The sequence below is a fragment of the Sebastes umbrosus genome, chromosome 24 (genome assembly GCF_015220745.1).
Source record: "Sebastes umbrosus isolate fSebUmb1 chromosome 24, fSebUmb1.pri, whole genome shotgun sequence".
Classification (NCBI taxonomy): domain Eukaryota; kingdom Metazoa; phylum Chordata; class Actinopteri; order Perciformes; family Sebastidae; genus Sebastes; species Sebastes umbrosus.
Window position 1 is genome coordinate 13,943,807 of NC_051292.1, and position 14,154 is coordinate 13,957,960.

Sequence of the window (14,154 nt, forward strand, 5' to 3'; positions counted from 1 at the left end):
AGTTTTATTGTCAAGACAACGTTCTGTCTCTTTATGTTTCCAGGAAAGCCATAGCCAAGTCCGGCCTGCACGATCTGCCCTGTCAGCCCAGTACGTCATTCCTGCACCGGACCGACCCCGAAGCAAATATCCGCAGCACTTTGGACTGGACTGTGAGTCTGAGAAAACACACACAACATTATCTGTGCTTTACCTTTACCTCATGTCTACAAGTAGCCCGGTCGCACAGAAGTTCCCGAGCGTGTCTATGTACACAAAATCAAATAGATCAAATCTCGTGACTATTTCACCGTGAGACTGTGTTGCTTACAAGAGCGGCTCAGCAGCTCTGATATCACACAGGATAACACTCCCTCGTGTTGCTATCATGCCAAAATGTCATCTCTGATATTTCTGTTCAGCCGTCGAGACTACCGTGACTCATCAGAAGCTTTGTGAGAAAGCTGATTGAAAATCTAAGAAGAGAATAATGTACCAGGAGACTGACACTGCCTTGTATAAAGGATTACATGTCTTTCATCAATCACCGTCGCTCATCAGTGTCACTTCTAAATGCCAAAGTGACCCATCAGGCCTTCATTTTTTGCTGCCAGTGAAACAGGTTCTCAGTGTGTGTCCTCCCCTGAGACCCCTCTGTGTCTTTGTCTCCGCAGGACTCGGCTCTGTATGGAGATCATATCTGGTTTGAGACTAACGTGTCTGGAGACTACTGTTACGTGGGAGAACAACACTGTATTGCCAGAGCACTGGTGAGTATCTCACTCCTCCCTCTATTCTCTGACCCTCTTTGTGTTCTCAACTCTATTTTCTACATTCATGTATCAGTGTTAGGGTTCAGCGTTGTTATGTTTCCGTTCTGTTTTTCAGACCCAATGTTTATAAGTCTGCTAAATGTTCACTGCCAACATTTTTCAGTCAGATAGTCCTTCAGTATTTCATAGGCCTCATTTTGCCTATGGGATAGGCTCAGCTGGTATCTGAGTATATTGTATATGAGGGGGAGATGGTAACCCCTGTAGCTGTTCAGAGATGCTCTCTGGTGTCAGATGTGACCTTGATCTATCTCCGTCCGTCCACTGACTCCTGGCCCACGACCTTTGACCTCTTCCCAGTGTGTGCTGTGACTGGTGTTCACAGACAGTCGATGTTGTTTGTTCCAGTGTTCATTCAGTCTCTCGTCCGAGGTCCTCTCTGTTTCACTTGTTTTCTTCATTTTTCTGTCTTTATTTTAGGGCTGTCAAAGTTAACACGATAATAACTCGCTTTAACGCCACTCATTTCTTTAACGCATTAACACAATCGATCTTTTGGAGGTTTTAGCGGGTTCAGTTTTAAAGCTAGAGTGAAAATTTCTAGTTTCATGATACCAGTATCTTCACTCTAGCTTTAAAACTGAGCCCAGTACAACTTAAAAGTTGCATTAATGCGTTAAAGAAGTGAGTGGCGTTAAAACAAATTTACATTAAAGTGTTACTATTGTGTTAACACTGACAGCCCTACAATATACTGAATGATTTTTAATGAAAGTAAGTCCTTCAGTGTGAGATCTAAGACTCCTATGTTGGATAATCCACTCTGATCTTTACTAAAAAAATCTCACCGTATGCACAGTGACGCTCCGCTGACTCATTCCTGCGTCATTCAGTGTCATCAAACACGGTCATAACGTTGATCACGTCAGCTCATATCAGAGTCAAACGTATGGCCGGCCTGTCACATCACACGTACACAAAGTCATCATATGTCACACTCTGTCATGTCTCATCATTTCTATGGATCTGTGCTTTCTGTAGTGGAGGACTGACCCCTAGTGGTCAGATATAACATTACAGCCTCATATTCTGGTCCTGTGATTTTACGTCTATGTCTGTATTTCAGAACTGATCATGTTCTCCCTCTCTTTCTTTCTTTCTCTTTCTAGCAAAAGTCTGTCAGTCGAAGGAAGTGTGCTGCCTGTAAGATCGTTGCCCACACCATCTGTATAGAACAACTGGAGAAGGTAATTCCTTAAAGTTAAAGGGTCTTTTATTTGTCATTTGTCAATTCCAGCAAAAGCAGTTATTGGTCTCAGGCTCCTTCAACAATCCTCATAAAACATGGAGATATAAAAAGGGGAAATCACACAAGTTAACGTAAAAGCAAAATGATAATCTAAGGCATATAATGGTGCAGTCAGAATAAATATTAACATAAGTAAATATAAAATAGTAATGTCAAATTTGTAATTTAGTTGATGAGTATTTCAGGTGGGAAAACTGAACAGGATGTAGTATGTATATTATATATATACAGAGGTGTAAACAGTTCACCTTTTATTCTAATTATGGAGACAACAAACTGTGAAGATGCAGGTGTAAAACTTTAAAAGATTAAAGACGGATGTTTAAACCGTCTTTTAGGGGGGACAAAAGGTGATGGAAGCAAGAATAAAGAAGGATTTTAAACTTCCAGGATGAGTTTAAGATCAGAGAGATGTGAAAAAGGAGGATTACTTTAAACCCTCTAGTCATGATGGGAATCTGAAATGGGATATTTATTTCATTGAAGCACAGGACAGCACATTTGACCGATCGGGCAGCGTGTTCTTTAACTGTTCCTCCTGTCTAACCTGCAGTTCCCCAGCTCTAGAGCCATTCTGTTGGACGCCACCCTGCCCCTCAATGACCCCGACTTTAGAGTGAGCTACACAAAACTCCTCCTTGTCTCTGCTCTCTCCTCGTCTGCGACCCGCAATCTGGTGTTCTGGTCAGGGTGGCCCTGTTTTTTTTCTTTTCTGTTCACACTTCATTACGGAGAATCATGGTGCCTCATCACTTTCACTGCTACAGAGAGTCACACACACCTGTGAACCTCTTTGACCTAACCGCTTCTTTCTCCTAAAACATGTTTTTACCTGCCGACCTGATCGTTGGAAATCCTTCCAATCAAGACTCTACAGCTGTCTGATCTGGAGCTCGGTGCTTTATAACCTCTCACAGCACCCAGTGTGGGGGGGTTTGAAGCCCAGTCATCATCTATATATTTACACCTCTCTTCCTCTTTCCTCTGCTCTCCTTCAGATTAATTTCAGGTGTAAACCGTCTTTCAGAGAATCCGGCTCTAGGAACATCCGAGAGGTGAGTTCTACAAGTTTATTTTGACAGATTGTGGAAGGTGTGGTTCTCCTAGATAGACAAATCAAGAATAGCTCCACGACTACCAGGTCTATATGCATGATCTTGGTCTCTATGGATAGGTAAGACCTCAGATAATTCATCCTCAGTGACAGTAACATTGTGACTGTTACTATGCCTGAGTAAACTGTGATGAACCAAAGGAAAACATTTTTATCCTCTCCTAAAATGTTTTCTAGATCAGACAGTGGATAACACCATTATAGCAATGATGCCATGCACAGAGATGCCACTGAATTCATTCAGCAACTCCTTGACTACAACTGTGCCAAAACAGATATAAACAACACAAAGATTTTCTACCTCTTGAAAGGGAATCTGGCTCTAAAATACTACTGATATCCACCACAGGAGGCTACGTGCACACAGTGGAGCCTTTGGCCATGACATTTACCCTGTGCATCATCACATTCTACCATTGTGCACAGTAGAATATCAATAAAAAAACAACTAAATTGTATAATTTTGACTCCAAATGGAGTAGTTTTATTATAATAATGAAATATGATCAAGTAGATAATAACAAATAAATCAATACCAATGTAAATAAGATAACAAAATAATCCAAAGTCAAGTATGTACATGTACGTTCTTGTAACTAAAATGTTGAGATCGTTGCCAAACAAACATTGTTTGGACAAAATCCACTTGGAGTGTTGTTTTAGTCGCGTTAAGGCCTCGTCTTCTAGAAACTATTCAGAAAAAAAGACCACCACAGCATTTTATGAAGTTTTTAAAGGCAGTGTTTTAACACACAGCTCAGTACCGGGTACGTCAGGTATTTAATTTGGGTTTGTAAAATGAGGATTTGTGTCGTTTGTGTGTGTTTGTGTGTGTTCAGCCCATCGTGGTGCGTCATCACTGGGTGCATCGGAGACGGCAAGAAGGCAAATGTAAACAGTGTCTGAAGGTGAGTGGTCATTCAGGTTTTCCTTGAATTTAAACTGTTGGTTTAATTTCATTTTTTAGTCGCAGTGAGGCACAAACTAAGTTTTCTTCCTGTTTTTTTCTGTGCAGGGCTTCCAGCAGAAGTTTGCTTTCCACAGTAAAGAGATTGTGGCCATCAGCTGCTCCTGGTGCAAACAGGCTGTGAGCATTTCAACTGAACTACCACAAACATCTTTTTCTTTTGATTACATTCTTTCTGCTCTACAGACCTCAATGAATAAATGTTTTATATTTCTATATGTCCCTCTCTAGTACCACAACAAGGTGTCCTGCTTCATGCTGCAGCAAATTGAGGAGGCTTGTCCAATAGGAGCTCACGCTGCCCTTATAGTCCCCCCCACATGGATAATTCGAGTCCGACGCAATCAGGTAACACTGCTGTCTTTTTTTATTTTTTATATAATTACATAAACAGTAGAATCATCTCCTTTTCCCTCCTTCTGTCCCCTCACGCATATACAACATCACCCGCCTCACCTTGAGCTGTGTGTCGTCTGACAACAGACAAAAGCAAACATCCCCCAAGGCTACAACCTGGTCAGACAGCGCTGTATCCATATCTCCTAGCCTCAGGGTGTAGGCATCAGTGGTGGACTCAGTCTCCTCAAATGTGCTGGAAAGAGGCTTCAGTGTCTCATTTCTAGCTGTTTTAAGCGTTGAAATTAGAGTACTGGTCAGGTCGGTGATTTAATACTGAGCGGAGTGTGTCCAGGTCCAGCAGTAGAGCGACACCATGACAGTCCGGTAACGGGCTTGTTGCTTCGCCTTCATTATGAGAACCAGCTGCATCACATCTTCAGCGTTCTCATCCCAACTCGTCACATACTGGCACTTTGTCTCCTGGATGAAAGCAGATGTAAGACGCAGATGGGTTTACATTGTAGTTAATGATGCGTCTCATACCGATGCTATAAAGGGTGCCTTGTGCGTCGGTATCTAACGCCGACGGCGTTGAAAAAGCGTCTGTATTTCACGATCCTGGGAATGAGAACGGTTTGTCCTCTCTACTCTCCGTGAAATCAACCTGCAGTGATCTCCAGCTGCCGTCTCCGTTTGTGTCTCTAACAGTCATCTATGAAGTCGAGTAAGAAGAAGAAGAGGACATCATTCAAGAGGAAAAGCAGCAAGAAAGGAGCAGAGGTCAGTCCTGCACTACATCCTACACAACAAGACATGTTTTAAATTCTCCTTACAGTGGGTTTGGTTCTTTGTGAAACTCTCTTAAGGATATTTTTTTATGATTTGTGGTAAATTTGTGCTCGTTTTTGTCAAAGAACATGTTCAGATAACCACTGAAAGGCAAATATGGATTCAGTGTTTAGATAGACAGGTTAGACAGCCTCTGCCATAGAGGATCTGAGCAGATCATCTTCCCCTCTGACAGGATGGACGACAGTGGAAGCCGTTTTTAATCCGACCCATCCCTTCGCCTCTGATGAAACCGCTGCTGGTGTTTGTCAACCCCAAGAGTGGAGGAAACCAGGTACTCATGAGCAACCCAGCCAGTGGGTAAACTACTGTAGTCATTCAGCAGATGGGTCAGTGAACCAGTCAATGTGTCATCCAGTTCAGTCAAGCTATTAGCTAAGCAGTTATGGTGTCACTGAACCAGCCCGCAAGTCTGGAAGCCCGTTAGTCAGTCAGTGACTCGAAATCAGAGAGGTCACATGACTATACTCTGGTCAGACTCAAGACAAACGATTTCAGACTCAGCTTGTCAAATCAAAAAGCAGTTGAAATTGGATGTATACTTTGACAACAGTGACTTCATTTAGGATTGCTGAAACACTGAAAGCAGCTTTACCCCATTCAGTCTAATATCTGGGTGTTTTTAAGGTGATACCAAAGAAGCAAAAAGACGAAACTCGACTGCTGTTTTGACAATCGTCGCTAGATGGTGCTGCGGTATAAAGAGACGCCTGTAAATCAGAGGACATAAATCAACTTCCCAGTAGGAACACTTAAAAATCCCTCATTTAAATCCTGATGTCCTAAAAGTTGTAAAATGAACTAACAGCTGAATCCAGAGTTATTATCCTCGGCATAATGAGCGTGCATCAGACCCACGGGACTGCACCGCCATGCACACTCATATGACTTATCGGGTTCTGCCAGCTTCCTGCTAGCTGTATGCGGTTGTAATAATGGATATATTGGCTGTAATGCATCACTTTTATTATCTTCTAATACACTAATTTAATGTAGAACACACAACCACTTGATTAGGACTTAAAAGCCAACGTTTAGGACTTGGACCTTGATCCGCCTCTCAACTTGACAGGACTTGAGTCTTACATATCAATGTGTCAGTGCCTGCTGTTGTACTGTAAGTAGACTCTTTAGTTACTCTCTAGTATTGGTTTCTCTGTCTGACAGGGCAACAAGATCCTGCAGTCCTTCATGTGGTACCTGAACCCCAGACAGGTATTTGACCTGAGCCATGGAGGACCAAAGGAGGGGTAGGTGTCTCTCTCTCTTTCACACACACGCACTAACATCAGTGAACATCTGGTGGTGATGTCACATTGGTTTGGCTGAAATGACCATTAACCAGTGTCAACCTTTTAGCCTGGAGCTGTATCGTAAAGTCCATAACCTGAGGATCCTGGCTTGTGGAGGAGACGGCACTGTGAGTAGTAACACACACACACACAGACACACACACACGATGTATTTGTACAGTATAACACTTAATATTCACCTTTGTATTTTCACACTGCACAGGTCCGGGGACCTTCAGGGGGTCCCCAGCAAATGGGGAATCCTTTATTTTCACTATAATTCCATCCATAAGTAGCAGGATAACAGAATGTATGACTATTTTGGTCATAGACTTTCTGTAATAAAACATCTAAAAGCAAAAATCCAATCAAACCAAATCAGAATGGGGACCCTGGGACAAAATCTTATCAAATGGGGGCCCACGGTATAATTTGTGCCGGTTTAGGGGTCCTTGATATGAAAAAGTTTGGGAACCACTGTAGTAAACCAAGAAATACAATGAAACATTGATTAAAAACTTTAAAAACATAACTAAAACAATAAGAAAGAACCAATAAACCATGTATGCACTGTGGATGGTTAAGAGAATCTCACATTTAAAACATGAATACTTATTGGAAGGTCTCTTAAAGGCCGCTATTCAGTCTTTCAGAGGTTGTAGCAGGCTCAGTTTTAAAAATAGAGTGACGGTATTTATTAGTTATTGATAAATTAATCTTCAGGTTTCCAGCTTTCAGATGTTGTATACCACTTCTATGTGACATCTACTGTTGACGTGCTATCTCCCCATAAAGACCCTATTGTCTCTGTAACTACATGTTTGTGGAACCAGGTGGGCTGGATCCTGTCTTGTCTTGATGAACTGGCATTAAATCCTCAACCTCCCGTTGCCGTGTTACCACTTGGGACAGGAAATGATCTCGCCAGGACCCTCAACTGGGGAGGGGTGGGTACAAACACACACACACACACACACACACACACACACACACAACTAAACTATATGAGTAAAGTCCAATTACTGCTGGCTCTAATTCAACATTCAGTGAGCCCTCATATACTGTATTGACGCTTCTGCATTGTTTTAGTTTTCTAGAGGGATTTTATCTGTTTCAGCACTTTTTTTTCTGCAGTGATTTCGTGACTTCAAAGTCAAAATGCTGTTTTTATATTCATACACATATATTTATGCATATATGTTTTATGTAACTGCATGTATTCCAGGGCTATACAGATGAACCTCTGTCTAAGATCCTGTCCCATGTTGAGGACGGAGCTGTTGTCCAGCTAGACAGATGGAATCTACAGGTTGAACCAAACCCCATCGCAGGGGCTGAACTGGACGAACAGCAAGCTGATAAGGTCAGTGCACATACTAGGGGTGTTGGTAATTATCCGTTTAACCGACATTAAACATTTTTACTGATTAATGCTATCGGTTAAACGGTTAAAAGAAATATTAGAAATTAAATAAAAAGCTGTTTTTTAGCAAAAAGTTTCCTCCTAAGAGCTATTCACAAAGCTGCTGAGAGTAACTTTTACTGAGAGAACTTCTAAGCTGAAAGAAGGGTTGGGGTTGATCCTATGGAGGATGGAACCTGCCAAAATAAAAAATAAATTAATAAATAAATGACTCAATAAATAAATATGAAATTAAATGTAGCAAAAATAATATTAGAAATAAATGCAGCCATTAATTAATTGATAAAATGTAACATAAATTGATATTTCTCTTTTAATTTGCTTCTTTATTTATTTATCTTTATATTCATTCCGTTATTTATTTTCTCATCAGTTTAATTTTCCATTTTATTTATTTATTTATTAATTTTTATTCATTTTTAAATTATTTATTTATCTTTGCAATTATTTTGTATTTATTCATTTATTTTTGCATTTATTTATATTTATTTATTTATTTTTGCATGTATTTTTTTTTAAATTTATTTTTAAATGCATGTATTTAATTCTGTATTCTTGTATTTATACATTTCTTTACACATTTCCTTTTATATTTCTTTATGTTGCAAATGAGGTGGAGTGTAAAAAAAAAAGCAAAAAAAATGAATAAATTAAAAATAAATGCAAAAATGAATAAAAAAATGTTTAAACATTAATAAAAATAAATAAATAAAAGGGAAAATTAAACAGAAGAGTAAATAAATAAAGAAGCAAATTAAAACAGAAATATCAATTTATGTCACATTTTATCAATTAATTAATGGCTACAATTATTTTTTATATTATTTCTGCTACATTTAATGACATATTTATTTATTTATCAAATAATTAGTTTATTCATTTATTAATTCATTTTTGTTAATTTACTCTCTCACGCTGTCTACAGCAGTTGGTTGAGAGGTGACCGGTCTGTGTCAGTGAGTAGATTGGACATATTTTAACCCAAATGTGACTGTTTGTGTTTTGATATTTGTGTGTTCTCTCTCAGCTTCCTCTAGATGTTTTCAACAATTACTTCAGTCTTGGATTTGATGCCCATGTGACTCTTGAGTTCCACGAGTCCAGAGGTACAATCTCTCCGCTCTGTCCATTTCATTTCTACATATACTGTATATGAAATCTTGATTGATTTCCTCTTTGTCTGTCACTGTTTCAGAGGCCAACCCAGAGAAGTTTAACAGTCGTTTTAGGAATAAGATGTTCTATGCTGGGGTGAGTGCATCTCTATGTTAAACATCACTGTGTGAATGTTTTTTAATGCTAACTCTGTCACAGACAGGAGGCAGTGGAAGATAGCTCCATCCTACTGTAGGTGTCATGGTGCACTCGTCTGAGACAATCCTGCTTACCTGTGTGTCTGTCTGTCTGTGCGTCTGTCTGTGTGTGTCTCTCATACAGACAGCATTCTCAGATTTCCTGATGGGAAGCTCCAAAGACCTGTCGAAGCATATCAAAGTGGTGGTGAGTAGCTGTCCATCAAGCAGTCCATCATTTGTATAAAAACACACTCACTCCATCTCTGTCTCTCGCTCTGTCCGTCTGTCTCTGTCTCTCTCTCTCTCTCTCTCTCGATCTGTCTGTCTTGGCCTCCGTCTCTCTCTCACTCTATCTGTCTCTCTGTCAATTTCAATTTTTCATTTTACATTTTTCTTTATTGGTCTGACTAATCAATAAATCTGAGTTGCCAAAGCCAGAGCCGGCTCTAGTCCTTTTGGTGCCCTAGACGGAATTCTTTGTATTAATTCCCTTATTTAATTACTCTTCGGTTTAATTTTCCCTTCTATTTATTTCTGTATTTATTTTTATTCATATTTTAATGTATTTATTTTTTATGTATTTATGTATTTTTGCATTTATTTGCATTTATTTATTTATTTTTTAATGTATTTTTTGTTTTATTTATTTTACATTTATTTTTATATGCATGTGTTTATTTCTGTATTCTTTTCTTTATACGTTTTTTCTTTGGATTTGGAGCCCCTGAATTTCTATTTTCATAAATAACTGTATTTATTATAATATAAATAAACAATTGGTTCCTGATATTGTTGAGATGCAGGGGTGAAAAGTGTATTTCTTACACCCACGGGCATTTTTAAATATTTTATTTTAAGAAAGAAGGTGCCGCCCTATGCGACCACCTATATGCCCTGTGACTTCCTGCAGTCCTGACACTGCTACCTAAGAAAGGGATCTGAATGATTTGAGGATCAATAGCACTTCTTTGTGTGCATTTTGAGACTCTGGCAAATTGGCTCAGAGACAATCCTACTGTGTGACCAGGTTTACTGTTCATGTTTTAATAAAGGAGGTTAAAAGTCAAGTCTCTCTCTCTCTCTCTCTCTCTCTCTCTCTCTCTCTCTCTCTCTCTCTCTCTCTCTCCAGTGTGACGGGACAGACATAACATCGAAGGTTCAGGACATGAAACTGCAGTGTCTGGTCTTCCTCAACATCCCCAGGTGATACTACTACCACTACTATAGTTACTGATCCTACCTTTTACCATGTCTACTACTAATACACCATTGTACTTGTACTGCAACTTTGTTGTCCTGTATTACACAACACTCACCCTTCATCGTAGCTGTGATAGATATCCAGATATTCTGGAGTAGAGCTGCACGATTTAGAAAATAAATCAAATTACTTTGACTGATATTGCAATTGCAATTTGATTTGCGATATTAGAGGGTACTTCAGCCCAGTCGCACAGCAGTTTATGAAGTAGTCACGAAATTGAATGTATTGATTTGTGTAAATAGACACAAATTTCATGTGTGTGTGTGTGTTGTGCTCTTCAGATACTGTGCAGGCACCACACCGTGGGGGAACCCCAGTGATCATCACGACTTTGAACCTCAACGCCATGATGACGGATACATCGAGGTCATTGGATTCACTATGACTTCACTGGTATGTAGCTCACTGTATCCCGGTAGTCATGGTAACCATGGAAAGGAAGACCAGCTGCCAGCCGAGACTGTCTTAATTAAAATAAATATCAAATAAATATAATAATATTATCACTTGTGATGATTAGTATTAGTATTATTTTTGATAATATGTACACTAATTAACATAGTCAGTCGCCCCAGTTCATTCCTCACATGTGTTCTCATTAGCGTCACAGAGCTCAGCATCATTTTCAACAACACACACTCCTAATTCAGCTGTATTTCCAGAACCTTCAAAGACTCCTCAAAACAAATAGGCTGAAAAAAATATTACAGCTAAAAGCCATAATGATCAATCTGTCGGAGGATCTCATGCCACGAGGGAAATGGTGGAAAAGCACAGTACTTCATTAAGTCATAGCTGGAGTATTGACCAATTGTAAAGTGAAATATGTTTGTGTGTGTGTAGGCTACTCTCCAGGTCGGAGGTCATGGCGAGAGGTTGAACCAGTGCAGAGAAGTCACCCTCACCACTACTAAACCTCTTCCAGTACAGGTACATATACTGCGTCACTGAACTCCAGCAAGCCGCTTCATATTTATACAATATGCCCAGTTACACCGACGATGACTAAATACATCCACTGAAGCAGTTTGTGATCGATTTTTTTAATTCTTAATAGGTGGATGGTGAACCGTGCAGACTGGCTCCCTCTGTCATCCAAATCAGCCTCAGGAACCAGGCGAACCTGGTTCAGAAAACCAAACGACGGACCTCGCTGCCACACCTCAATGAGTACGTCACACTCACACAGGCTTACACAACCTCAGCCCACTAAAGACAGCAAGTCCTTCCAACCCTGTGGCCTCTTAGGGAAAATAGCATTATGATGTGTGACCTTGATTTTCCACCAGTGTAGACCTCCAGACTGATGTATGTATGTAATAAGTGTTCTGGTCCTGTTTGTGTTATTCAGTCAGCAGCCGGTCCCAGAGAGGCTGAGGATCAGAGTCAGCAGGATCAGTATGACCGACTACGAGGCTCTGCACTATGACAAGGACAAACTACGGCAAGCATGTAAGGACACACACACCAACACACACACACTTGCATTCATGTATGCAGTAAATCATACACCAACAACTTGGCAAAAAAATCTTCCAGTATATAATGTATATAGTAGATAAACATAGAATTGAATTGAATAGATCGGCCCCATTATTACCGATACAGATATTTGAGTCAGTATCGGCCCCGTTTCCCGTCCAGTATCGGTGCGTCCCTACTGTGCAGTGAGCTCATCAGTGGACGTATTCATAGCTTATATCAGAGCACATGTTCAACTAGCTTCTTGTCAGCGTGAAGAGCTGAACAGGGGGGGTCAAGAAGCTGCAGGTCGACGCGCCCCGAACGACAGCAGCATCTTCAGGCTGAAGTGGGAATAAAAAGTGCTCGGTGATTAGAAGGTGGAGCAGTCATGTGAAGGTCAACAGCATCATTTTGTCATCATTTATCCTCCGTCTCTTCACTGTTCTGCGTGTGTCTGCGCTCACGCGGAAGATGTCTTTGATTTGCACACACAAACACACAAACAGTGATGTTTCAGGAGCTTCTCTGTCATTAGGAACAATTACACTCAGCTGACTGCGCACATGCAGTTGTTAGTTCAGAGTTTGGACACAGGGTGGCGCTGTTACCTTTTACTATATTATAATACTATTTATATTGGTGTAAATGTAGACATTTTGTTTATGTGTTTTGCATATCATTCATACGTCCTGGGACTGGAGCCTAATGCTTCATGGAAACACCTATACATTTAATTCCCATTGTTTTAATTCAATCCCCACATTTCTATTGGTTTAGATGATTTTCCGTCATTTCCATCCTTTGTTCTCGCTGTCTGAAGTTTTGAATAGTTTCTCATTATGCAAATCAATCACTGCTCTAACTTTTGGATGTGTCACACTTTGGGAGATGGTAAAAATATGCTTCCTACCCCGAGGCACAGCGGTTATATCATCTCAATGTCATTTCTCTCACTGTGGCTCTGCATTCAGTCCCGAACATAGATCGAGAAGAGAGATTGTTTAACCTTTTCCACTCCCCCCCTCCTCTTTTTCACAGCCCCAATTTTTTGTCTTTTTAAATGGGATGAAGGGGGTCTTTAGGGGGAGATAGCAGATCAGCAGTAGATTCCACATAGAGGTGGTGTACATTATCTGAAAGCTGGGAACCTGGAGATTAATTTGAGATGCAGCTCAGCACTGAGTGTCAAGTTGTTCTAGCCGTAAATCAGAAATAATAAAAAAGACAAAAACTGTTCAAAACCCAACGTTCATCCTCACATTTGACGAGCTGGAACCAGAGGCATTGTTCTTTGGAATATGACCTAATTAATCACTTATAAGAACTGTTGGTGATTAATTCCCTGCTGTTCAACTAATTGTAGAATATCTGTGGTAATTGTTCAGCCATGATTTTCCACTTTTGGTTCTCTGATTACAAAAATATTGCTTGTATTTATGTGAGCTGCACGCAACAGGATGCGCGCACCGTCGCCGTACACAACCACCAATTAGTCGCTACTTGTGTGTCACTTGAAAAGGTCAGTTACAGAAAGGACCGTGCTCAAAGGGAGTCAGTGAAATGAAAGCAGTGGTTGGTGTGTTCCTGTCCGTCATCTCTGAGGAATGTTTGGTGAATTAGCAAAATCGAACACCCTTTTCTAGAATGTGTCAGAATCGGACAGGGTTTCTGTTGGTGAAGTTACTACTGCTCGCTCCCACTGCAGTCTTTGTCTTCCACACTGAGACATTTAGTATCAATGAGAGGTGTGTGTGTGTGTGTGTGTGTGTGTGGGTTCAGGAGCTCCTGACAGCTCTCCCAGCACCAACGAGCCGTGTGATGTTCAGCCAGCAGCAGTGTTGTGTTGCAGCAGCGGGCGGCGGTGCCCGCGTTGCCTCGGGGAGCGCTCTTTATTGTCTCAACAACCGGTGTACGCTTACTGATGACGAGCCAGCTCGGTCCGGCTCATTTAAGGAAATAAAAGACACCGATGCCAATGTCTTTGTTAGAAGTGCGTTACGGCCCACACACATCAAGCCGACATCAAAGAACTAGCGGCCGACTGTTGCGTCTCCTCAAGTCGCCTTTGTCTTGGCCGACAAGTCTA

The 14,154-nt window shown here is 40.6% G+C and overlaps 1 protein-coding gene across 5 annotated transcripts in view; it reads left to right on the top strand.

Moving 5' to 3' along the window:
• The window catches only part of LOC119483766 (diacylglycerol kinase zeta-like), a 100,988-nt gene that overhangs the window by 41,037 nt on the left and 45,797 nt on the right, over positions 1–14,154 (top strand). For all 5 annotated transcript variants that reach the window (XM_037762213.1, XM_037762215.1, XM_037762212.1 and 2 more), the window contains 22 exons: positions 44–152; positions 654–749; positions 1,922–1,999; positions 2,615–2,677; positions 3,060–3,116; positions 4,015–4,083; positions 4,191–4,262; positions 4,374–4,490; positions 5,190–5,261; positions 5,506–5,604; positions 6,498–6,580; positions 6,690–6,750; positions 7,456–7,569; positions 7,848–7,985; positions 9,073–9,151; positions 9,241–9,296; positions 9,483–9,545; positions 10,470–10,543; positions 10,886–10,997; positions 11,448–11,534; positions 11,662–11,774; positions 11,956–12,056. In XM_037762213.1, the coding sequence (XP_037618141.1) occupies positions 44–152; positions 654–749; positions 1,922–1,999; positions 2,615–2,677; positions 3,060–3,116; positions 4,015–4,083; positions 4,191–4,262; positions 4,374–4,490; positions 5,190–5,261; positions 5,506–5,604; positions 6,498–6,580; positions 6,690–6,750; positions 7,456–7,569; positions 7,848–7,985; positions 9,073–9,151; positions 9,241–9,296; positions 9,483–9,545; positions 10,470–10,543; positions 10,886–10,997; positions 11,448–11,534; positions 11,662–11,774; positions 11,956–12,056 (1,913 nt within the window). The remainder of the gene's footprint in view (positions 1–43; positions 153–653; positions 750–1,921; positions 2,000–2,614; positions 2,678–3,059; positions 3,117–4,014; positions 4,084–4,190; positions 4,263–4,373; positions 4,491–5,189; positions 5,262–5,505; positions 5,605–6,497; positions 6,581–6,689; positions 6,751–7,455; positions 7,570–7,847; positions 7,986–9,072; positions 9,152–9,240; positions 9,297–9,482; positions 9,546–10,469; positions 10,544–10,885; positions 10,998–11,447; positions 11,535–11,661; positions 11,775–11,955; positions 12,057–14,154) is intronic.